The following is a 26,796-nucleotide window of genomic DNA, read 5'->3' on the forward strand; positions in this document are numbered from 1 at the left end:
TCACTTTACCATCTGATTGATGCAGGGGAGGGGAGGAGTTGAGGTAAGTGGTGGCAATTTCTGTAAGTGAATTTAAAAATTTGTGACCCCAACATGGTAGCCTCTCTGTCTCAGGTGTGCTGTGGTGGGGAAACACTGAATAAAAGTTAGAAGCTTTGTTAGAGGAAGGGAGAAATTTATTCGAGTGAAAATCAGTCCTAGTCATTCTTCCTCATAGTCAGGTCAAAAGTTTCAGCTAAGACCTCACAGCATCTTTACCATTCATGTTTTCTGTTGTGGCACAGCAGTAACCTAGGGTGGATGTAAAGATAAAACAGACAGGAAAACGAAAAGCACACTAACAGGTCTGGTCTGCACAAACATTTCTGCAACATGGTACATATATTAAGTCCAATGCAGTGTTTGATCATCTGACTCTATACCTACCCATAGGTTCCGACCAAACACTAGTCCAAAAGCAAAATACTGCATGTGCTCCAAATCTGAAAAAAACCTAGAAAATGCTGCAAATACTCAGTAGATCTGGCAGCATTTGTAATGCAAGAAACAGAGTTAATGGGAGAGAATTTTATGCTCTCCCATGCGGTAGCTTTGGATGAGGGGAGAGCATAAAATCGTGTGGGGTAGTGGTGGGGGCTGTGTTCCCAGCACCATCCCATCTCCGCCGAAATTTAGTACAAGCGGGAAGGCCTGTGAACAGCCTTCCCGCTCCATCACCAATTGAGGCCCTTAACTGGGCAATTAACACTGAATTATGGGCGTCTTTCCATCACAGCCACAATTTGCCGTGCAGTGGGCAGCCTTGTTACCGCATGGGAAGCATGGCACAATAAACTGTGCGGGCTGCTTCCCGGCTCCTGGTGGGGGCGGGGGGGGTGATGGTGGTGGTGGGGTCTTGGACCCTCGTTAAAAGGCACTTAGTGCCTGGACGAGGGGCCTGGCACCCAAGACTGGGGCCTACATGATGTTCTTTGTTGATATCAGTGAAGAACACATATCCCAGTGAATTGACATAACTCTATGTAGCAGCATTACACAAACAAATTTCTCCCCCACAGATTCTAATGTTTTTTTTTTTGGAGGAGCTCATTAATAAACAGCAATATTTCTCTAAGATACGATGCTCCTTTTCTCACATGGACAAATATTGTCAAAATATTTGCAATGAGTTTGGTTCGCACTGCATCCCTCATTAGAATGCGATGCTGAATTCAGACTGTACTTGTGAGATGTATGGTTGAATGCATTACTGCTTATGCTAAATTCTATGAACAGGTGTGGGGGGATAATAAGCAGTAGCCCTCTAAGCATATAATTATGAATATCTGTCAAACAATCCCCTTTCAGTCTTTGAGTAGTAATTTAATAAGTAGAGGTTGCAGGATGTGCAACTATTATATTTATCTGAAACCTGTAATGATTTTTTAACTGAAAATGCAAAGTCATTGCTACCATTTCATTTTAAGTTATTGTGATTACAAAGTCATTACCTTTTTGAAAGGCAGTGAAAGAGGGTAAGCAAAAATATGCCTTTTCACCAGGAAAGGACAACATTCATCCGCATGTGAGCGCTTGCCTTGCTTTCCTAAGTGTCTAGTTTAAAATTCAAGAAACTCAAGGTCAGCTGGAAAGGATGTTGAACAGCTATCACAAGTGAAATTATTTCCAAGCTTTCAGTGATCAGCTGAGTCATAGACACCAGGAAAGTCCCAGATCCAATCCGTCTTAGTGGAGCTCAGCTGGGGCACCAGTAAAAAATAAAACAAAACACTGCAGATGCTGGAATACATTCATTAGGTTATCGACCTGAAACGTCAAGTCTGTTTCTCTCTTTACAGATACTGCCTGACCTACTGAGTGTTTCCAGCATTTCTTTTTATTTCACTGGTAGAAACCAACGAGTTTGGAAAAGGAAGTGCGGCTAAGGTTCCTGCTGTTGATCACTATCCAGTGATCTCTGCTCTAAATGTGTAGACTTGAGGTTTGGACAGGACTGGGCTTGTGGAAAAGCTGCCTGCACTTGCATAGCCCGATGACTGCCAGTGTATCCCAGCAAGGAGTCAATGGGTTTCAGTCTGCTTTCATGATGTGCGTCAGAAGCCATAGGCACAAGGCTGACCCAAAATTGTGCCTCATTAGCATACATTTAGTGAGCTGCAGTCACCACAAAGGCAATCACAGGCAACTCACCAGTTTCATCAGGACAAAGTTGTGCCGATTGGCTTAATATCGGTCCTAAATTGGGGCCAGATTTGCAGAGGGGCGTTTGGTGGGTGTTAGTGGTGGAAGGAAATTGGGAGGGTGGCAAAAATCCTCTGGACTACAGTGGAGCCAGGAGGAACACCACCCCCTCTTTGCATATGCAAAGGTCCTAATTCCTGTTTCAGGCATGATCACTGAATCCCTATTCTGGAGGCTTTACCAATATGGCAGGTGGCTATTTCTGGCACTCATTGTGAGCACATGCTGATCTGCCATATTGGATGCGGTAACAACAAAATTCTAGACCAATGTGTTGGATCACTAATGTGTAATCTCACCTCTGACCTTTTTGCACAGCTAGTTTCAAATTTAAGCCAAGTCATTGTGGAAAGGCACATAACTGAGGCCATACCCTTTTCCATTTTAACTGCTTCCATTTCAAAAAAAAAATTATTTCCTTTACTTCTCTCTAGCCAAAATAGTGCACATAAAGTTGTTCAATGCTGCTGTGGCTCTGCAAGACGTGATACAGAGGAGAGCTGCTCCGCCTGTTTAACAAGTATTTCAGCCATAAACAGAATGCCAGAAAAAGGCAAGCATAAGGCTATTTGTGAGTTAGCTTGGCTCACTTGTTGTATTAGGGTGGCACAGTGGCGCAGTGGTTAGCACCGCAGCCTCACAGCTCCAGTGACCCGGGTTCAATTCTGGGTACTGCCTGTGTGGAGTTTGCAAGTTCTCCCTGTGTTTGCGTGGGTTTCCTCCTGGTGCTCCGGTTTCCTCCCACATGCCAAAGACTTGCAGGTTGATAGGTAAATTGGCCATTAGCGATTGCCCCTAGTGTAGGTAGGTGGTAGGGAAATATAGGGACAGGTGGGGATGTGGTAGAAATATGGGATTAGTGTAGCATTAGTATAAATGGGTGGTTGTTGGTCGGCACAGACTCAGTGGGCCGAAGGGCCTGTTTCAGTGCTGTATCTCTAAACTAAACTAAACTATTGTCACCTCTGGATTAAAAGGTTGCAGATTTCAGTGCCATACTGGACAGAAGGATGTGACCTAGGCTGGCAGAGCAGTGTAGGACTCAGACAGTACTGCACTGCCAGTGGTGCCATCCTTCGGAAGGGATAATTCTACAGATCCTATGGAAGTGTTTGACATAAAGTATTATCTATATTAAAGGTGCTTATTTGTGAAATGCTTTGAGAAGTTTCAATGTGACAGGCTCCAGATAAATCAATATTCCTTAATATTTTCAGAACATGATCACAAAAAATATCTGTGTGAAATATAGGATTAGACAAACGGAGAGGAAGGAAAAATTGATTTTAAAAGTAAATCAACAACTACTTCCTGAAGTCTGGGCTGGTCAACACCCTTTCCCGCCTCCACTATCAGGTATAAATCTTGAGGTAATTGCTCGATCGCCAGTTGAATCACAGGATCCTTGGAATCATGAGCAACTGGTTGATTAATAAGGGGCTATCTGCCCTGGTTATTGTAAGGAGAACATTTAGACTATTCTGTTGAGTCTTTTCTCTTCAATCACAATGGCTAGAGAAGAGTTTGCTGCTGAGGATAGTAGTAATCTCTGTAACTTGTTGCTTGCAGGTGGTGTGGCTGGGAATCAACGTCTTTCTGTTTGTCTATTATTACATGTTTTATGAGTACAATCCAGAATATTACTACACAAGGGCAATAATTGGAGTAAGTACTCGCACTTTAGTTATTTCTTGAAGTTCAGTTTAATGTCTATAATGTTTCATGCATCACTGTGCAATTAGAATCATCTGTTTGATATTTTTCCTAAAAACAGTTGACAAGAATGTTAATAGTTTATGAGTAACTCTGCTTATTGTTGCAATATCTGATACATGTGCCGCAGTAAATGCCCTGACTTAACCTTGCATATTTTGAATAGATATGAAGAGGGTGCCCTGTGGGGCAGTGGGATACACAGAGGGTTCCCTGTGGAATACTAAGATATAGTGATGGCGCACTGGGATATAAAGGGGGTGAACTGGGGGACACGAGGTAACTCACTTCTTCCACATGCACGATATTAACTTGGCCTCTTTTTCCTGTTTACACATTAGGTGTATGGATAATTGTGTTTAAAATAAAAGTGTTTTTTTTAAGAAAATGATTACAGTTCATAAAAGACAGCTTGGCATGGCCATACTGTTCAAGTGGGTCTGGAGTTTCAGTTGGATTTTACCATTGTTTTTCAAGGTTTCTCACAAGCAAAAAGTTTTAATCCAATAATTTTCTTATATGGATTTGTAACATTATTTTTAGTTAATTCAGGAACTCTGGGGATTTCCTGAGAAATCACCTGCCTTTACGGGAAAGGCTGCATCTCAGGGAAGCATCAGGCCACCAGTCTCTGAGCTGCAATCCAGCAAATGTCAGATCCAACACTTCCCATGTGCCAACTGTACTCTCCACAGGTACTTGGACAGAATTAATCCTTTCAAGAATTTTGTCACAGATGGGACATAAAGGGATATTAGGCATTATTGTCTGGGGTACAAACAGACTTTGTTCAAAGCCTGTAAAGAGATGCCTGAGCTGTAGTAAGAGGCATACGGGGAGTGTAATATTAAATCCTGCTCAGTTTTTCAAGGAGGATTCATGGTGGATGAATTGAATAGGTCTTGTCACTGCCTGTATGTTCTTGCATTGTATGCACCAGGGATTTCCCAGCAATTACAATTTCAGATTTCTTCACATTATGTAACTGGATATGGTGAGCACAAAATTGAGCCTTCGGTTGCTACTTTGCATTGAATGTTTACCAATGGAAATAACTATGTGTTACATAACAGACATGTTATATGACACAATTGTACATAATACTGCACACTGTGCAGAACATTCCTGTCAATATATAATACAATGTGTACTACTGGAGTATAACCCTCTTATATTTCTATTATATAATAGTACACACTGTGCGTGTTACACTGCTGAACACCTCTGTAGATATACAACACACTAAATACTACCAAATAAGGTATAATAACCTTATATATAATGTAATAACACATTGTATGGGGCTGTACATACCATAACTCTCAAGAACAGCATCTTGAGAATTCTGTACACTGGAGGGGTGATTCTGCAAACCCACATCCCCAGTAGGGAACCTCACCCAGAGAGCATGAGTAAGAAAATTGAACCTTGACTATTATAGTCATATCTCACATCTCCCACCCACTGGCCCAAGAACAAGGATTGTAAAAACACGCTTTGTATTGTTTCAGTATCTTTCAGTATTTGTTGTCTAGCTACAGTATTTTTGTTGTATCATGCAAATAAAACAAATTTTCTTCAATAGTAGCAACTTTTTTCAACAGCTAACCCTAGAGTATTTACAAAGGTCCCCCATCCAGTGAACTTTGAAAGCCGCTGCTGCAGATATTAGCTAACACATCACTTATGTTACTGGATATAACACTGATGTGTATTGTATAATAATGTGTAAATCACAAGGTCGGCATTAATTATAAATATAAACACAAGAAATGCTGGAAATACTCAGCAGGTCTGGCAGCATCTGTGGAGAGAGAAGCAGAGTTAACGTTTCAGGTCAGTGACCCTTCTTCAGAACAATAATTATCACTGATATTTTTTAGTTTAATCTAAGAAGCATTGAGATTCTTAAAAGTATATAAACTACATAGGGTTGATTTTCACTTTTGACAATGGTTGGAGGGAGGCCAGTTATACAAGATTTCTAATTCAGGGGAGTCTATAACAGATGGCCTGTCCACTGATACCCCTTTTCCAGCACCGCCAAAAGTTAAAACCAGCCCTTAAACTCTCACAACAAAGTTGACCAGTGCAATGAGGATCAAAAAGTTTACTTGCATCTTCCTGTGTTTGTTTGTAGTCGGCACTAGCCTGGGCACGAGCTCCTGCTGCCTGCCTCAACTTTAACTGCTTGTTGATCCTGCTGCCTGTGTGCCGGAATCTACTGTCCTTCCTCAGAGGATCCTGCTCTGTAAGAAATGCTCCTTTCTTTTCTCATCACTACAGAAGTAGCCGTGGTATAGAGTGAGAGACTTGGAAATAATTCCATGTGCAGTAAAATTCTGTTTCACTTGTTTAACATCATGAGGTGGCACAGTGAATAAAGCATTAGCTATTAAGAAAATAAGCCAAACAGACTGATAGAGTCCAAGGTACATTCTCCCACTGTACTGTTGTATCTTTGTTTATGCACACAAATGGGATTTCTGCTGAAATTTGCCAACTATATGGTGTTGGAGCAGGAGAACCCCCATGGTAATTCCTGGTGCTCACATAGGTACTCCCAGCTTTTATAGTTTCATTCAAACTTTGATAGTTATGCCAAAACGTCAAGTGGTAGAAAACTTGATTATGTCCGCATTAATCAAACCTCAGGCTTTAGCCTGAACTGTCTTTAAGAGAAAGGGCTTGGACTTAGAATGGCTTGGGAGAGTAGATGAGAATTCACCTCTATTTCTCCATATTGGAAAAGGACAAAACAACACTGACCTGACAATCTATCGCCAATAAATGGAGCCACTTACTTGTCTCTGTTAGATAAGATAAAGTTGAACATTCAATCTGAAGAATGCCAGAATAGATCATTCAGTATACCAAATGATTCTCTTTGTCTTCAGCCATTTTCTTTACCGTTATAAAAAAAATCTGAATTAAGGGGAGTAAAACTTGCACATTTTTTCAGAGAAAATGTTCCCAAAATGACCAGCAAGGTCCAGAATTAAAAAACAGAAAATGTTGGAAATACTCAGCAGGTCTGGAAACATCTGTTGGAGAAAGAATATAGTTAACATTTCAGGTCTGTGACCTTTCATCAGAACTGTGAAAAGCTCCTGATTTTGATTCCCACTCTGTGTTGGTCTCGGCACCCCTATGATCCAGTGACCACTGTAAACATTGTTGAATATTGATTGAGGGCAGGATTGGGATCAACTCTGATACTGCCCAATGGGGATAGGCCATTCTCACTTGTTCTCAAGGCTGACATGTGGGTGAGATACTCTGACAAAACCTGCACTCCAGCTAGAGCCATCCTTCAACAAGAAGTAAACACCTTTGGGAAAAGAGGGAAGAGAAATAGTAAAAGAAAAAAATTAATGGACAGATTTAATGGGTGGAAATTTGTGAGCAGCTTGTGTCTGAATTTATGGTGAGCATTTTTGTCTCACACAGCTCTTATACCCAGGTACTAAAGAGGAATATCTGCTGTGGTGTTTTAGATTTAGCACTTTTGTTCCTTGAAATCCAATCTTCTGTAGATATTTGTGATCTGTAAAAGGGTATGCCTGCACCTCTCATTGTTGTTGCTGACTATATTTAAACTCGTCTTTGTTACCTCACCAAATCCAATTTCTATCTCATAATTGCACAAGGTGAGGACTAGGAGTTATGTTGTCGTGCAATCTTGGAATATTTATGACACTTCTGTAATGCAATAGTTTCAGAGAGGTTGGGTGCAACCTACGCAAAAATGCTTGCAACACACAGACACACCCAGTCACACAGACAGAATAGCACACAGAACCTGGTAATAGATTTACATCACAATATTATTGAATTACAAGATAACCACAGAAGAAGCAGGCCAATTAGCCCATCTGATTACCAGTAAACTCTACAATTTCCCCCATTGCACCATTCAATTATTTCTTAAGTAATTCCAGTGTTTTCATCTCCACTACTCTACCCAGAAGTTGGTTCCATTCATTGACTCTCTTTGAGGTATTTTAATTTTTGGCAATATGCAAAGTGGGTGATATTGGAGCATCTATCCGTCATACACCTCTTCATTGAGATCAACGGAGAGGAAAATGGGAAGAGGTGGAAAACTGCTGATCCAATATTGACTGTTTTACACTATTGCCAAAAGTTAAAACAACCCCCTTTGTGTGGACACAAACTTTTTGATACCAGTTCTAAATTTACTTTTTAGTAATTTCAGCCGGTGTCTCTTTGTCCTACTCTCACAATTTAAAGTAATATTTTGGATTTACCTTTTCATATCCTTAACTATCTTATGCACCCCTATAAGATCACCACTCAAATGCTTTCTTTGAAGGCTGAAAAATTTAGATTTCTCCAATCTTTCACCTTGTCTCAGATCTTTGACACTAGTGATTAGCTTCATGGCTCTTGTTTATGAGGAAATTAGAGATAAAGCAATCAGATCAAATAACTATAGGTAAGGAAGTAAGACTGAAAACATTGGTGGAACTCAGTGGAAAAGGCACTGAGTTAATGCATTGCATTCTGGAATGCTAAGGTTAATCCAACAGGAAATAGCAGAAGCTCTGATAACAATCTTTTATACACATGGAAGTTGTTGCAGAGGACTGAAAGGCTACCAAAGTAATATCTCTGTTCAAGAGAGAAAGAGAAAGGTAACTCTGGACCCAGTCAGCCTAACATTGGTAGGAGGGCAGTTTCTAGCAGCCATAGAAAAATATGGGCTAATTAAGGACAACCAGTGCAGATTTGTAAAATGCAAGTAGTTTCTAACAAACATAATAGAGATCTTTGAAAAAGTAACAGAGTATTGATAAAGTACATGTATATTGTGCACGTGAATTTTCAAAGGCATTTCATAAGGTGCACAAGGAAGGCTGTTGATAACATTAAGACAAATGTTATTAAAGCGAATGTGGAGGCATGGATAGGAAGTTGATTAAAACGCAGGAAACAAAGAGTGTGGTTAATGGATGTTTTTTGGACGCAGGGCTATAAACAGTTGTGCTCCCCAAGGATCAATGTCAGCAAACTGCTCTTTTCAATATGCATAAATGATCTGGGTTCAGGTATAGGGGCATTTTGTCAAAAAACATTGCAGATGCAACAAACATAGTAAGCATAGCTAACTCTCAAAGTGGATGTAGACAGGTGAGTATATTGCACAGATGGATATTGGATGTAATTTCAAGTAGTGAAATGTGACATGATACATTTTGAGAGGAAGAATATGGAGAGGGAATGCACACTAAATAAACTTTAAAAAGGGCAGAAGAGCAGAGAGATTGAGGAATTCAGATACACAAATCTTTAAAAGTAGGAGGACAAGCTGATAAAGCTTTAAAAAAAATCTGGAATCCTAGATTAAGAGCATAGAGTATAAAAGTAAAGAGGTGCGTGAAAATTATACAAATCATTGGTTAGGTCAAACATTATTGTGTGCCTTTTTGTTTGCTCTACTTTAGGAAGCATGCTAAGGTGATGGGGCTTTTTCATTAGAGCAGAGAAGGTTAAAAGGAGATCTAATTGAAAATACTTAAAAGTAAGAAGGTTTTGATATGATAAATAGGAAAAAACTATTTCTACTGGTCATTTAATCAATATGTAGAAGGCAGCAAAAGATTAAAGGGACAGCCTAGGGAGAAATGTTTTTACAGAGAAGGTTCTTGGGATACAGAATACTCTACCAGAAACAGTGGTGGAAGAAGGATAGATAATACCTTTGAAAAGAGTAAATAGTTGAAAAAGCAAAATGTTAAAGGGTATGGGAAGAGGGCACAGTAAGAGACTAAATAAAAGAAAATTTCAGAAAGCTGGCATAAGTGTGATGGGCCAAACGACCTCCCTGTAAAATTCAATGATTTTAAGATTCTAGATCCCCTATTATATGCACCATTCATATGTAAGGTGATCATCTAGTTCCAACTCCATACATCAGCTTATGGTGAAACCTCCAGTCTGTTTGCCACAAACTGTGAGGTGTCCATTAAGCAATTCGTAGTGTCCACCATTATGTCTGTGTTGAGTTTGTGATCTCAATCACACCAACAGTGGAAGGCCCCAAACTCATTTACAATTTCAACCCTTTAGCAAGCTCACCAGGTTTTCTCTATTGGGCTTACTAACAAAAGAAAACAATTTCTAATAAAATACACTGCCAGAAAAGATCATTCAAATGAATTGCATAACTGTATTCAAAATACAATTAGATGTGTTTGTGGAGAGGGAAGGATTGAAGAAAATAGTGAGTAGGAAAGTAAGTGAGGAGGATCTATCAAAAAGAGATGGACTTGTTCGGCCTAATCGCCTTTCTCTGTTTCCTAAAAAAAAAATCTCCTGTGTTTATTCCTTGCAAACTCCACAAAAATATGAAAAATACAGGAAAATATTACTTGAAAGCAGCAGTACTTCATTTTCAGCAAATAATGTGTCATTACAACCAAATAGAAAAGCTTTAGAATTGTTCTCCATGTCCTATCACAGTACAGTCTGACTGCTTAGTAAGATTCCTGCTGGTTCTTGACTGTTTTACTTCTGCTCTCTGTTAGTGTTGCAGGTGCAGTGCAAGAAAACAGCTGGACAAGAACATCACATTCCATAAACTGGTGGCTTACATGATCGCCTTGCACACAGGTTTGGCTTTTATGAGGAAGGTGTTGTTCTTCTAATGCCCTTGCATCCAGTCATGGTTTTGATTTGCTTTTATTTTTCACAAATTTATTACTTTCTTGCTCACATGGTTTTGTGGGAGGGAGGAATTTTCCACTTAGCTGCAACAGTGGCACAACTTCAAGCAAGGTACAACTTCTGCCTACCCCATGCTCGCACCCCAGATACCAGCTGATTTTACAGGGTCATTTGAATAATTTGGCCAGGCTCTCATTGTCAAAAGCTTCAGCTGGAGTGGAGAGAAGTTGCTGCGGTGACTGCCACGGTGTAGCAGGATCAATGGCACTGATTAAATTTTAAAACAAAATTAAAATTTGATTTTCCTGCCCTGCCTAGTGCAACTGATTGTTCTGTGATCAATTGCAACAGGAAAATTGGTCCTTGAATATTTTTAATTGCCCCCTCCCTTCCCCATCATCCATAACAACTCTGGATGCCAGAATGCACATTTGCTAATGTGCAGATGGCAGGAAATCGTAGTATAATGTACATAAGCATCATCACAGGATGCAATGTCACGAGTCTGTACCTCGTGCTGATCAGTGTTCATGTAGATACCCTAGTAAGAAGACCCCTGTAAATAAACCCCTGTTAGTTTGACCCAGAGTCTGCTTTCTTCATTTGATACTAATAGCACATTGACAAGATAGTACAGAAATCTGATCAGTCTAATTACAATACAGTTGTCCAGAAATGGATGGGAATATTGTAAAGCAGTTTTGTCTATTTGGTTCCACATAGAGGCAATATGATCTTTTGATTCATTTCCTCTAAGGGTTTTCTGAGGAAGAGAAGAGCTGCTTGTATTTTGCTACCTAACATTGTGGGCATTTTGTTTCCACAGTAATTCACATTGTAGCACATTTACTAAACTTCGAATGGTTCAACAACAGTCGACAGTCAAAAGAACAGACGCTGGACGCTGTATTGTCCCGAATTGGGGACAATACCAGCCTTTGGGTGAATCCTATTAGGTCAGATCAGACGGTAAGAAGCGCTTTTGCATAAGTAGATAACAATTTTTAACAGATAAAAGCCATTATACACAACTAACTCATCACCTTCCTGCCACATGCCTCAATCTTTTTTATCTCCAGAAACACATTCAATTATCATGAACCTATTTACATTGTCTGCTTCAAAGGCATTTGCTCAGAATCTACTTTGCAACACAAATATTATTTGAGTGAAAAACTTCTTTAAAATTTCCTTTCCTATTCTTAACCATCTAATGTTTTATTTGTATCCACTGGTATTTTAATTCTGTGTAACAATGAACAATTTCCTGCATGAACATTGTCAATCTCTTTCATAGACACAGAATTACAGAAATTTCAGTCCAGATGGAGCCTGTTCAGCTCATTGTGCCTGTGCTATCACTATCTCCAGTCCCCCTCCTTCCCAGAGTTATCTATTCTAAACCCATTTTTGTGCTCTTTCCCCACACCCTTTAATATATTTAATGTTTGTATTTATTGCATACCCTGTTAAAAATTTGGCATAGTTTAATGATCTCCCATGTGTTACTGGGAATACATGCCAAACATCCAAGAGCTTGGATGTTGCTGTCAGTGGGACATTAGTACAGCAGTAAATTCACTGTGAGCATCTTCCATAACTAGTATAAACTGCTGCACAATCAACTGTTGGTTGTTTCAATGTGTGGCTCTGACAACTGGAGAAGTCTACCCGTGCAATAGCATAGATAATGTTAAAAAGCTCTTCCCCGCAAAGTGCTAGAACGCAGAGCCCTAATAAGGACAGGACTACACTTGTGCTTCAGAGGAGCTGGACTACTCAAGAGCACCAAAAATAGGGCAGTAATGTTAAAATGGTTTCATTATGCAGAACCCAATTACTCCAGTCCACCAACTCTGATTATTAGCAGCAATACTAAAGACAACTGGCACTGAGATAAAACGCCTTCAAAAATCAGGAGATACACTGCCCAGAAGGAGGAAAATCTAATAACGTTCTTGTGAAGAGAATCAGATGGAAGGCCCCTAAAGGCAGGAAGAGCTCTAAGGGGCCAGGTCATCCCTTCACTCCAAATGCTAACAAGGGTTTCAAGGTATTTTCACAAATATTTCTTATTCATCACATCAAATTACAAATCATAACATCTCTTAGCCTTCTCAAGATTAGCATCAGCACAGGTCAGGAGCTGGTCAATAATCTGCTTTCTTGGTCTGGCAAGATTGTATAGCCCTGGGGGAAGGCACCTAAAGAGGAGGACAAGTTAATCTACAAAAACAGAATAAGTGGGAGGGGGGATATAACTTCAGGAACAGCAGACTCAGCCAAAGATCCTGTTTAAGAGAGCTGAACAGGAATCTTTAAATAGGAATTAGGCTTTAACACAATGTTCCACTTTTTCTCTGAGAATTTTATTTTAAGATAACTATTTCTTCCCCTTGATAAATGCAAACCCATCCAATGTGTACAGGTATAACACAGAGGTGTTTGATAATCAGTACAAATAACATTTAACTGTGGGTGCTCACTGAAAGGAGTTACTAAGCCTAACAGTGCAAGGAAGCTGAATTAACATCAGAAATACATTAATGTGGACACTTCAGAGATTATGTCTATTCAATTGTGTGTGTTTATCCTCCTTTGTGTAAATAATTCCTCAAATTTCAGGAGTATACAAGCACTTTGAAAAATTGTCCCAAATAAAATACTATGAAAATTATAAAGGAATTCATTATAATGGAATCCTAAATCTTGGCTCCCGATAGGGAAACTGCCACTTTTAAAGGGGTCTTTTTAAACATCAGTAAAGGCATAAAAAATCTTTATAAGGTTGGATTATGTGCGAAAATCTGGTTTAGTCAGAATCATTGGTTTTGGTAAGTGGTGCTATAAGTAATATGCTTGCATCTCCTCCTCAGACTCCCACCTACATTGCGTTCACCACTGTGGCCGGACTAACCGGAGTCATCATCACTCTTGCACTTATTGTCATGATCACATCCTCAACAGACACCATTCGCAGATCGTACTTTGAGGTCTTCTGGTTTACACATCATCTCTTTGTCATATTTTTTGCAGGACTTGTCATCCATGGAGTTGGGTATGTAGGATGATACCTTATTTAAAATAGTTAAGGTTTCTATGACGAAAGAAAGAACTTAGATTTATATAGCACCTTTCACGACCTCAGGATGTCTCAAAGCGTTTTATAGCCAATGGAGTAATTTTGATGTACAGTCACTGTTCTAATGTAGGAAATGTGTCAGCTAATTTACACACAGTTAAGGTCCCACAAACAGCAATGTGATAATGATCAGATAACCAGTTTAGTAATGTTGGTTGACAGAAGAGATATTCCAGAGGACAAAGTGCCCAAAAGCAAATAGGGACCATAACTGCAACTATTAGAATTGGGGGCAGATTCGATCCGTGGTTTGTGCTGAGTTAGTGGCCCTTACTGTGGATGGTGGTAGAGCTCTACTACTTGCCCAAAGATAGAAAACATAGTATCAGTCAGGGTTGCCACATCTGATCACTGGTGGCTCTTTCTGGCGAATGCCGATCTGGTTATTTCATGAGAACAGGATCAAATTCATCTGGGGTACTTCCCCCTTAGGTGCATAGCAGCCACACATGAACAAGGTAACAGTGGACTGCAGACCACTGGCACTGTAACCCGGTAAGTGTTAGTACCTTCTGGAGAGATGTGGTGGGGTGGGCGGATGGTGAAATTCAGGAAACACATGGAGTCATAGAGTTATACAGCACAGAAACAGGCCCTTCAGCCCATCATGTCTGTGCTGGCCATCAAGCACCTAACTACTCTAATCCCATTTTCCAGCACTTATCCGTAGCCTTGTATGCTATGACATTTCAAGTGCTCATCTAAATATTTCTTAAATGTTGTGAGGGTTCCTGCCTCTACCACCTCTTCAGGCAGTGCGTTCCAGATTCCAACCATCCTCTGGGTGAAATTTTTTTTCCTCAAATCCCCTCTAAACCTCTTACCCCTTCCCTTAAATCTATGCCCCCTGGTTATTGACCCCTTCGCTAAGGGAAAAAGTTTCTTCCTATCTAACCTATCAATGCCCCTCATAATTTTGTATACCTTAATTATGACCCCCTCAGCCTTCTCTGCTCTAACGAAAACAACCCTAGCCTTTTCAGTCTCTCTTCATAGCTGAAATGCTCCAGCCCAGGCAACATCCTGGTGAATCTCCTCTGCACCCTCTCCAGTGCAATCACATCCATCCTATAGTGTGGTGCCCATAACTCTACACAGTACTCTAGCTGTGGCCTAACTAGCGTTTTATACAGCTCCATCATAACCTCCCTGCTCTTATATTCTATGCCTCGGCTGATAAAGGCAAGTATCCCCTAGGCCTTCCTAACCACCTTATCTACCTGTGCTGCTGCCTTCAGTGATCTATGGACAAGTACACCAAGTTCCCTCTGACCTTCTGTACTTCCTAGGGTCCTACCATCCATTGTATATTCCCTTGCCTTGTTAGTCCTCCCAAAATGCATCACCTCACGCTTCTCAGGATTAAATTCCATTTGCCACTGCTCCACCCATCTTACCAGCCCATCTATATCGTCCTGTAATCTAAGGCTTTCCTCCTCACTATTTACGACACCACCAATTTTCCTGTCATCTGCGAACTTACTGATCATACCTCCTATATTCACGGCTAAATCATTAATGTACACTACAAACAGCAAGGGTCCCAACATCGATCCCTGTGGTACACCACTGGTCACAGGCTTCCACTCACAAAAACAACCCTCGACCATCACCCTCTGCCTCCTGCCACTAAGCCAATTTTGGAGCCAATTGCCAAATTGCCCTGGATCCCATGGGCTCTTACCTTCTTAACCAATCTCCCATGCGGGTCTTTATCAAAAGCCTTACTGAAGTCCATGTAGACTACATCAACTGCTTTACCCTCATCTACACATCTAGTTACCACATCGAAAAATTCAATCAAGTTAGTTAGACACGATCTTCCCTGACAAAGCCATGCTGATTATCCCTAATTAATCCCTGCCTCTCCAAGTGGAGATTAATCCTGTCCCTCAGAATTTTTTCCAATAGTTTCCCAACCACTGATGTTAGACTCACCGACCTGTAATTACCTGGTTTATCCCTGCTACCCTTCTTGAATAATGGCACCACTTTCACTGTCCTCCAGTCCTCTGGTACCTCTCCTGTGGCCAGACAGGATTTGAAAATTTGTGTCAGAGCCCCTGCTATCTCCTTCCTTGCTTCACATAACAGCCTGGGATACATCTCATCTGGGCGTGGGGATTTATCCACTTTTAAGCCCTTTGCAACAGCTAATACTTCCTCCCTTGCAATGCTAATATGTTCAAGTATATCACAATCCCTCTCTCTGATCTCTATACCTGCATCGTCCTTCTCCAAAGTGAACACAGATGAAAAGTAATCATTTAAAACCTCACCTATGTCCTCTGGTTCCTCACACAGATTGCCACTTTGGTTCCTAATGGGCCCCACTCTTTCCCTGGTTATCCTCTTGCCCTTAATATACTTATAAAACGCCTTAGGATTTTCCTTTATCTTGCCCGCCAGTGGTTTTTCATGTCCCCTCTTTGCTCTCCTAATTACTTTTTTTAGTACCCCGCTACACTTTCTATACTCCTCTAGTGCCTCTGCTGTTTTCAGCGCTCTAAATCTGCCATAAGCCTCCTTTTTTTTCCTGATCCAATCCTCTATATCCCTTGACATCCAGGGTTCCCTGGACTTGTTGGTCCTACCCTTCACCTTAATGGGTACATGTTGGAAACAGGTACATTTGGAGGCTTAGTTTTGGGTTAAGGTAACTTAGGTGTCCAAGTATTTAAATGAGGCCCAAGTCAAAATCTCCCTGAGCCACAGCATGTGACCTTGTTGTTCACCCACACGCATAGATCCCACCCCTACTTAAAATCAAGGCCAGTGTGTTATGAATGTCTGCCTCATTAGTGAAGATATTTATCACACCTATAAGTGTTCAGCACCAAGTTGACAGGAATAACCAATTAGCAGTACAAAGAAACACCACAAATATAGCTTCAACAGTTACTGTTGTGCAGATGGTTTCTTCTGGAGCTTTAGAAAAGAGTCACAATAATGCAGTGTTGCAGTAAGTTCTGTATGTAATACTAATTTTACCCGCTGACTTGCCTGGTTCTCTAATAACCACCTATCTCACTTACCCTTTGAATGAAACATGTCTTTTTTTCTTGTAGCCGTATTGTTCGACACCAGACTGATGCCAGCATGGAGGTACATAATTACACGTTCTGTCAAAATCGCACAGCAGAGTGGGGGGAAATTCCCGAATGTCCAGTGCCTTTGTTTAAGGGAGGAGATCCTATGGTGAGTATTGTTGTAATGAATTACTCATTTCCCTCTGCCTCTCAAGATCTCTCCAGATTATGCGCATTCCACAGTTGAAAAGTTAGATTAGCAAACAATTTCCGGCACCCACCAGTCGGGCTGAATATGGCAGCAGCTAGAAACTACAAAGCAACTTTAAGTGATTCTTAGTTATAATTCATTTCTCTTCCTGTAGGAAAACTGTTGCTTCACCATGTCAGTAAAGAGAATGAAAGAGCTTGCCATAATGAGATATACAGGTTCAAAAGGTGTACTTCACTATTTTGTGGTCAGTGTGTTTTATAAAAGGCCAATAAAGAGTATTATATGAAAATCCATATGCAAGTAACTGATGTCTGATAACTCCAGCACATCACTGCTAATACCTTCATTAATATTGTAATGCAGGCCCCCACCTGCCAAGAATGAGGCACATTAATTTTGACACATGAACATTAAATTTCAAATTGTTGCTAGGAAGAAGAAAGGGCCTGTGACAAGGGGTTGCCAGGCCCCTGGCTGGAAAGACATTTTTGCATATTAACAGGCAGTATTTGGAACAAAGGAGCCATCCCCTGCTCCAATACAATCCGTAAATAGACGTAGTCAGACCAATTAATCACATGACTAACCTGCTTGGCAGTCTGGGATTTTTTTCTGAATTGGAGTTTGAACTGAGAACCTGCAGAAAGCTGTTTGCTCCTGGATTGAAAAGACCTCTCCTGGCTGGCTCGCCACAGTCTCTCCTGTCTGCTCCCATCTCTTTCTTACGGAACTGAAACCCACTGAAGACACATGAACCCCAAGAGAGAAAAGTCTCCTACAGTGAACAAGGTTTAAGAAGAATACTGGGCCCCAACGAAAAGCAAGATCTACCTACAATCAATCAAAGACTCTACAGCAAGTTCGAAGCACAGTAACAAAAAACCCTCTTCAGAGATTGCCTCAAACTTTTCCACTTTATTTTCCTTCTGCTCTTTCTGTCCCTATCTGCATGTGTATGCATGCTAGCATGGGCATGTCGTGTATCCTTAGGCATTAACCGAATTAGAGTTTAATAAATTTCAACTTTTCTTCTTTAAACCTGAGAAAGCCTGTTTGTGCTGGTTTCTTTGCCTTATAAGTGGAAAGCGGTGAACAAGGATTCACCAAGGGGGAACTAAAAACACAGTGTGTTTAAAATGAAACCTTGTTACAGTAAGACCAGGTGAAGGCTGAAAGGGAACCCTAGACCTCTTTCTCACCTGGTCATAACAATATGAGGAAACTGCATTTGATTATGAGCGATTCCCACCTTAAAAATGCCAGTCTTTGCTGCTTTGCACTGAACAGTCTGCCCTCCCTTTTCTTCAATTATTATGGGCCTTTCGTTTGGGTAACTCACTGATATAACTCTTTAGATGTTCTCTGTTCTTACAACATATTGTTCTATTCCAGACTTGGAAGTGGGTGCTTGGGCCAATGATACTATATGTCTGTGAGAGATTAATACGACTGTATCGATCCAATCAGAGGGTTGTCATCACTAAGGTAAAAAAAATGTTGATACGAAATGCTTTTACTTTTATGGCAAGGGGAACAGTCATACTTTATCCTACCACCCCATTAATCATCCTTAGAAACTATGCCCATAATATTTGGAAGCACACATGGTTAAGCAGTTAATCGCTGCACTCAGTTTCCACAGAACTGCTACAGATATGTACTCTCATAAAGGAATTAAAAAATATATTTTTTCCTATATTTATATATTTACTTTCCTCCTCCTAAACCTCTCTTGGCCCCTGCAATGTTGGTCATAAGCCAGTTTCTCAGAAATGCTGTAGTGTGAGCCTTTGTCAATCAGTTTTCTTTCCCTACGCAGAAAGCGACATTTCAAGACATTTTAGAGCCTTTTGTTAAGTGACCTCCAGCAGCCCCTTTAAGGATCACTGGTTGAAGAATTCAAGACCTGGAAATACTAGTCAGAGCAAGCTTTGGCTCATCCAAACAAATTTAGACATCCAGGTCAAAAATAGACACTGGAGCCTCATTTCAATACTGAGTGTGCATTGCGAATGGCCACCTAAAAGAAACACCAACAATTTAGCAGCAGCTACCGCCTGTGCAAATCAGCTGTAGGCCTCTGCACTGCTAAACTGGCTAGGTAAACGATGTTGAATTTAAACCTCATGATGTCTTGGAGCTTTTCCTTGCATCTAAATCTGGTCTCAAAGTGCTTGATATCAACATCCTTGCCTTGATGAACAATATTCACATGAATTTCATTAAAAGAAATAGTGTGTTTGGACTCACTATAATTTTTTTTCCAGGCTGTTGTTCATCCATCGAAGGTCCTTGAGCTGCAGATGCAGAAGAAGGGTTTTAAAATGGAAGTAGGACAATACATCTTCATCAATTGTCCGTCCATCTCGCAGCTGGAGTGGCACCCCTTCACTCTGACCTCTGCCCCAGAAGAGGATTACTTCAGTGTTTACATTCGATCAGCTGGTGATTGGACAGATGGCATGTTAGAAGCATTTGGAGAGAGTGAAAATAAGGCAATAGAAAAAATGCAACCAAGGTAGATTAAGCATAAAAACTGCAATCATCTTGTGCTGATAGTTAGAAAAGATACCAAACAGTGGTTATGCTACACTGCCAATATACGTTTTTGTGTTTTTATTAAATTCTTTTGACAAACACAGGTTAAAACATTTCTGTTCATATATTAGTACACTAAAGAAATCAGAAAGAGCTTCACATAGAATTATATAGTCTACAACATTATAAAAGGTCCATATGGCCCAATTGGTCTAAGCAGGTGTTTATCCTCCATTCAAGCCTTCTCCCATCCCTCTTCATTTAACCCTATCAGCATATCCTCTATTCCTTTCTCCCTCATGCTTATCTAGCTTCCTCTTAAATGCATCTATGCTATTTGTCTCAACTACACCTTGGAAACACTTCTGCCTGATCAGCTGATGCTGGCAAGTGCTACACCTTTTTTCATTTGTTTTAAGTTATCCTTGCTGTATTGAGGGCACAGGCCATGGGTTTTGGCCACTCCCACAGCGATTATTCTCAATGACCTCCCAACACCTTCAGCCACAAACACATGGAAAGTCATCATGGGGTAGAAACCTAATCCAAACTAAAACATGCTGATGTGCTGCACAAAACTCACTGCAAGATACAAGTAAATTCACGGTCTTCATCTTTACTGGTGTTAATTCAATGACTTTCCACCAAGTAACTCTTCTCCGGCCAGCTCCTGCATTGATATCACCAATGCTCAAAAAAAATAGAGAGGAACAGCAAATGTCACATTAAAACTAAATGCAATTTATCTGAAAATTTATTTTTGAAAGATCCTGGATGAACAGGGTACTGAGTTTGGATGATCAGCCATGATCGTATTGAATGGCAGAGCAGGCTCAAAGGGCCAAATGGCCTACTCCTGCTCCTATTTTTCTATGTTTCTATGTTGAGAGTCCAATTAAAAAAGGGTCCTGCTAGGCAGCGAAGATCTGGTGTTCATCAGAACAATGATCCTGCCAGCTGGTTACATGGTGTTTGCACCTACCTGCCTGAGTTAGTTTTAGCAGGAGTATTGGTTTGAGGGAGTAGGAAAGTGCATTCCATCTTGAGAGAGGTGGAACAGGAGGACTGGGGAGTTGGGACTGTTGACTTCTTAGAGTTCATATTTTTTATCCGCCACCCTCCCCCCAAGTTATATTATAGTACTGATAATTATTGTGGAGAAGTGGATGGTTTATTGGAGACCAGTGGAGGATGTGAAGACAATACCGATCTCCTGTGTTATGAGCCTTCTTCCTAGAGACTAGGTGAGCTACAGATAACTAATTGAGGAATATAATGACCATGGCATAATTCACAACTAGGTCATCTTATTGCTCCCAGGCATGTATCATAGTCAATGTATTAAAGTGTGAAATCAATTAATGGGAAGCAATATTGGAAATGGCTAACATTTACATCAAGATAAATGTTGAGTATCTTACTGAGATTTTTAGGAGAATTAATTCATTTTGAAAATATCTCCCATTTCCAAAGAGCCTTGTATAAGTATTGTGCATCTTTGCTACAACAGGGCAGACATGTGATGACAAATGAGCTAAGGGGTTCTTTACAGAATGGACAACATTGAAGTCCCTCCTTAGCTCCCTTTGTAAGAGATTTTGGATTAACGGACACATACTTTATGTGAATTCCTTACCTTTTGTCCCCCCAGGATCGCAGTGGATGGTCCTTTTGGTACGGCCAGTGAAGATGTCTTCCGATATGAGGTCAGCGTTCTGGTTGGGGCTGGCATTGGAGTGACCCCATTTGCATCTATTCTCAAGTCCATCTGGTACAAGTATGAGAATTCTGATGCTGGACTGCTGACCAAAAAGGTATGTTTTGTTTTTTAAACTTGTTTCTCAACCTCAGCCTTCTTCTTCCCCAATTCCCTTACACCCAAGAGGTTAGTTGGCCTGAAGGCACTGACTCTTCCAGAGTCACTGTCAGTGGATAGTGTGAATTGAGTTTCCCCCCCACCTCTCTCCTCAGTTATGAAAGCTTCGCAACATGTTGGTCAGATCGTTCGGTGGAGTATTCTTCCATTCCTAACCTTCCCCATCACTGAGCATAACTCTTTAAATAATGGGTAATATGGTTCCTCATTCCTATCCAAAGGAGGCTCTTGAAGGAATTGCTCAGAGTGAAATACAAATGAATATTCATATAAAACACTGAAATATACTGGCTGGATTTTGTGTAATGGTTGCCCCCCTCTCCATTTGTAGATTTACTTCTACTGGATCTGTCGAGAGACCCAAGCATTTGAATGGTTTGCTGATGTGCTACGATCACTTGAGAGTCACATGGAACAACTGGGCAAGCATAACTTCCTCAGCTACAAACTCTATCTGACTGGCTGGGATAGTACCCAGGTATTGTGTTTAAAGATTATAACTAGTCATCAATAACCAAATAATAAGCAAATACCATGTATAAAGATGTAACTATACAAGTTATTAATAGCCAGGTACAGGCACTGCACTGTATGAGAATGTAGAACTATAGTAGGTCATTGTCAGGTTACCATTACTATTATATTAATTTTTAAAAATTGTATGTGAAACATCTTTCCAAAATTCACTTCGGACTGGGGATGCCACCTTTGCCCTGGTTTCAAGGTTAGATGTTAAAAGATGACATCTTCAGTTAGCACCATTCCTTTCCCTGACTCTTTGCTGCCTTTAGTGGAGCAAAAGAGGTGGCATGACAATGAGAGTCAAAACTAAGTGAACAAATATCAAATTTCTTTGCTTATTCTCAAAAATCAGTCAATGATGGTGGCTTCAATCCAGAGTCTAGTCACAGCATGGTGAAAGGACATAGGTGTAAGTCTGCAGCCCTTTCCACACAACCCCTAAACCTTGGCATGCTACTGTGGAAAGGGAGGAGGAGAAGGAGTGTCCATTTAATTGGTGCCTATTTGTTTCATTAAACACTATACCAAGTTCTCTTTTTGTTTCACATCCCTTTGTTCTTACAGGCCACTCATATCAAGGTACACTTCGATAAAGAGACTGATGTAGTAACTGGGCTCAAACAGAAAACACACTATGGTAGACCCAACTGGGACAAAGAGTTTCAGATGATTGCACAGGTTCATCCCAAGTAAGTGGCAAAAGCATAGGCAACATCTGCTTAGTGAATGACTATCAGTCTATAAGAAGGATTTTCTCTGAATTGCTTTTCTCTGTAAAAGATTTCACATTGAAAAACTATTATTCCTTATGTCAAATATATATCATTTTCTTCCTGTTCCATATGTATCCATGCTACATAGCAAACTTGTTCTGGAGTGTGTCCAGGAAAGCTGCTCCTACCAGCTGGTCAAGGGTGAGGGGTGAGTGAGAGTGACCAGGGTGGGTGACTGATCATGGGTTGGAGAGTGGTTAGAGAGGAGAGTGACCATGGGTGGGTAAGAGTGACCATGAACAAGTGAAAGTGACCAGAGCTGAGTGAGAGTGACCAGGGAAGTGCAACAGACTCCTAATCTTCTCCCCCATTCCTGCAGAAACATGCATGGCCTCTTTCCAGGCAGCACATCACAACGGCACAGGTAAAATCAGTAATTAACCACACCAAAATTGAACCTTGAATTTTGCGGCTTGGATTAAGCAGGTTTAAGTTGGAATTGAGTAATAAGCCACACTGTGGGACCGAAATGTCACTTAAAAAAAAATTGATTCTATTATTTAAAAAAAGGTAATTTGAGAACACTGTATCACTACTGTGTTGTGCCATATTTTAAAGTGGGTCATGTTCAGATTTGCAATCCTTCGTCTGCTCAGTTTTCAGTTTGAGCTCTGGCCTGACGGAGACATATAAATACCAGCCATTTCCCTATCAGAAAGGGTGAAAAAGCTGAGAGACAGCAAACCCAGGCTGATCTAGTTCACTTCCTGTCAGCCAATGACAATGTAATACTGCCAGAGTCCAACAGCAGATTGGCCAATCACTATCTCTGCAAGAACGTAGAGCGAAGTGCAGGAAGATCTTGGAGAGGAAATGAAAAAGTAAAATAGAATAATTTAAAGTAAACTCATATGATTAGTTTTAGAACCCCTACATTACTGATTTCCTGGGCAAAAATGTGAGTTCTCCATTGATTTCAGGGCTCTTTACTCCTTGGCAGTAAATAGATGCCCAGGGCAGATAAGGTACAAGTTGGATGCAGACCAAAAATGTTTCTGCACTGTTGTATCAATATGTTACAATTATAATGTGTTATGATTATTACACTGTTAGAAATAAGAACAGAAAATGCTAGAAATATGGAGATGATCAATTAGCATCTGCAATATGACAGGTTAACTTTTCAGGCATAATCCTTCATCAGAACTGAAATCTAAACAACAAGCAAACTCCTTAAAATTGATAAAAAGCAAGGAGCAAAAATACAATGGAGGGCAATTGAAGAATGGAAATAGAGAATTCTGGACATACACAGTAGTGTTTGCTGGTCCCAGAGGAAGAACAGACCAGCACCCTGGGAGCAGATCTCACGGCCAGAACAGTGTTGGTTTGTAGGGTTAACACCTGAAATGTCAACTCACCTCTTCACTCCCTGGATGTGATATATATTTGACATAAGGAATGATAGTTTTTCAATGTGAAATCTTATACAGTGAATATCAAAGAAACAATTGCGAGACCAACTTCACATCAACAGCATCCCATTGCAAAGAAAATAGGAATATTGCAAAGCTCTGAACTTACTAAAGTCATTGCTCAGTGCAGAGGGCTGTTGAATGTCCACAATAAAGACAAGATACTCTTATTCATGTTTGCCTTCAGCCTGGTTATTAAAATATAGAAGACTGAAGACAGAGGAGTCAGAGTGGGAAGGAGAGTTGCAGCGGTGAACCACAGTGGGGGTCAGTCACACACGTGGATAGAATGGAGGTGCTCGGCAAAGCAGTCATCTAATCTGCCTTTGGAATCCTTAATGTAGAGAAGGCCACAATGAATACAGTACATTAGATTGCAGGAAGTACATATATAAATTCCTATCCTGCATGAAAGGAATTCTGGGGCCCTGGACAGTGGCATGGGACGAGGTGATTAAACAGATGTTGCATCTACTACATTTGCATGGAAATGATCAGGGGAAGATGAGCTGATGTGGGAACATACCTTCTGCACAAGAGGGGGAGGGTTTGGTGGTGGGATCTTGCTGTAGATGGCACATGATCTGACAAAAGTAGCAGCTAGTGTGGTGAGGTTAGAACAAGAGGGGCTTTGCAGTTTTTGAAAAGAAGTAAGGTGCAAGAGCAGAGGCAGTAGAATTGGGATTAAAGGTCTTGTCAACCATTGTTGAAGCAAAACTTTGGCTGAGGGAAAGGTGGGACATTTGGGTCTCCAGTTGGAAACCATTTTTATGGCTTCCTTGAGTAAGATTATCGATTTGTTCTGAATTCAGGACAGTTTGTGCTATTGAGCGGTACCCATGTGGATCTGGTTAGGTCTTATCAAAACTCACTTCACATGTACCCTTACACCCTAACGAAACACAATTTTACTTTAGCAATCTTGACTGAATTAACAACTGGTTTGCAGAGATGAATGATACTGTGTAAAAAAAAGAGACAAAATCTGAAATCAATAACTTGTGAATTTGTACTTTTGCAGAACATCTATCGGAGTCTTCCTGTGTGGACCACAACCTCTGGCTAAAGTTTTAGAACAATGCTCGAACAAGTACTCTGAGGTCAACCCCTTGGGAGTCCATTTCCATTTCAACAAGGAGAATTTCTAGGTTTTGGAAGGGGAAGATCAAATAACTGCGATAACACTGGAGACAAGGCTTAATTTATAGGGCATCCCCTCCCACAGCAATACTGAAGATGTGGCTTTCAAGTTCAGATTTCACACAAGCACACCATCTTGAAACTCATTAGATATGCAGGCTGGAATTCTCCAATTCTGCATTCTTCAGACCACAAATATTTCCCATTCATTTTAATAGATGAAAAATCAAGGACTGGCATAATAATATAGACATCACAATAGACGTGATATTCAGGATGCTCAGACAGAATGTTATTGTGGATCATATGTATACCATTTTTAAAAAATTGTTTATTTTTGCTCATGTATTTTCTCAAGCCTGAATTGAAAAGGAGAAAGTTTAAAATCACACACAGGGAGGTCACATTTGAGCACAGAGGGAAAACTATGACAATTCCTTCCAATGTGTGATTGGTACCATACTGGTAACCAGCAGCTGACTGATGTACTGACTCAGATTTTACAGCTGGAAAGATGCTGCTCTGCTAAGGTAGCAAGTGGGCTGCTCATGACATTTCAATATATTTTAAAGAAAATGTTACACTTTAAAAAAGGGCAAATTATATTGGTCATGGGTTGCAGATCCAACTTTATAAGAGCCTGTTGCCTGTCTACTCAATGCTTGCAACTCAAAATGTAATTAACTTAAAAACTATTTTTACTGTCAGACAAGAACCACATACAAATGGAGATGTGTTAATGATTAAACAATGTAATTTGCATCATCAATTCATCAGAAGATAGTATTCATGTACTGATTTAAGAGTATAGTATGCTTAAGTCGACTAGTTTAAAAGGTGCTTGGAATGGATACTGGTTCCAGCAGATAATTAAAGCTGTCTGTAGATTGAATTTTAAAGAAGCCACAGAACAATTTTAGAACAGTGAAAGGGAAAGGAGGAAATACACTGAGCTTAGATGTGAATGCAGAATTTTCTGAGGACAAAACCTGTCATGTTAAAGAAATCCAGGAACAAATTCAAGGCACTGCTATGCAATATGCTATTGGTCAACTTTGAAGATAATTTAAACTATTAACAAAACCAAAAGTATTATTTTGGCTCGGTGGTTGCATTCTTGCCTTGGAGTTAGAAGGATGTGGGTTCAAACTTAATTCCAGGATTTCAGTGTACAATCTAGGTGCAGTACTGAGGCAATGTTGAGGTACTATTTCTCAGATGAGATGTATAACTATAAATTCCCATAGCACTTATTCAAAGAATAGCAGGAATTCTGTGTATTCTGGCCAACACCCATCCCTCAATCAACACCAATAAAGAGATTATCTGACCATTCTTTCCTTCATTCATTTGGTGTTTGTGGGACCTTGATGTTTACAAAATAACTCGTATTTGCCTTAACATTTAACTTTAAAGTCATTAATTATATATGAACTACTGTAAGAAATCAAAAGATTATGAAAGGAGTTAAATAAATGCAATTTTTTCCTTTTAAAACTTCCC

The 26,796-nt window shown here is 40.3% G+C and overlaps 1 protein-coding gene across 2 annotated transcripts; it reads left to right on the plus strand.

Annotated features, from left to right (window-relative positions):
• On the plus strand, positions 1–26,624 carry LOC137377917 (cytochrome b-245 heavy chain-like). Of its 2 annotated transcripts, none has more exons than XM_068047990.1 (13): positions 1–43; positions 3,811–3,906; positions 6,095–6,205; positions 10,506–10,590; positions 11,471–11,613; positions 13,521–13,702; positions 16,855–16,984; positions 18,422–18,514; positions 19,297–19,547; positions 21,219–21,381; positions 21,775–21,921; positions 22,530–22,654; positions 25,175–26,624. In XM_068047990.1, exons 1-13 carry the CDS (start codon positions 20–22, stop codon positions 25,299–25,301), a joined length of 1,677 nt encoding a protein of 558 aa, XP_067904091.1. In that variant the 5' UTR covers positions 1–19; the 3' UTR covers positions 25,302–26,624. The 2 variants fall into 2 exon arrangements, with proteins under 2 accessions (XP_067904091.1, XP_067904090.1); XM_068047989.1 differs by lacking the exon at positions 1–43 and adding an exon at positions 3,626–3,699.
• The last annotated feature ends 172 nt before the right edge of the window (positions 26,625–26,796 follow it).

The sequence above is a fragment of the Heterodontus francisci genome, chromosome 15 (assembly GCF_036365525.1).
Source record: "Heterodontus francisci isolate sHetFra1 chromosome 15, sHetFra1.hap1, whole genome shotgun sequence".
NCBI classification, from domain to species: Eukaryota; Metazoa; Chordata; class Chondrichthyes; order Heterodontiformes; family Heterodontidae; genus Heterodontus; species Heterodontus francisci.

Excerpts from the sequence above, each read along its gene's own strand:
- LOC137377917 (XM_068047989.1), top strand. The coding sequence starts at position 3,655 with ATGAGCAACTGGTTGATTAATAAGGGGCTATCTGCCCTGGTTATT. Across the intron at positions 3,907-6,094 it reads ACACAAGGGCAATAATTGGA|TCGGCACTAGCCTGGGCACG; the intron begins GTAAGTACTCGC and ends GTTTGTTTGTAG. Across the intron at positions 19,548-21,218 it reads ATAGAAAAAATGCAACCAAG|GATCGCAGTGGATGGTCCTT; the intron begins GTAGATTAAGCA and ends TTGTCCCCCCAG.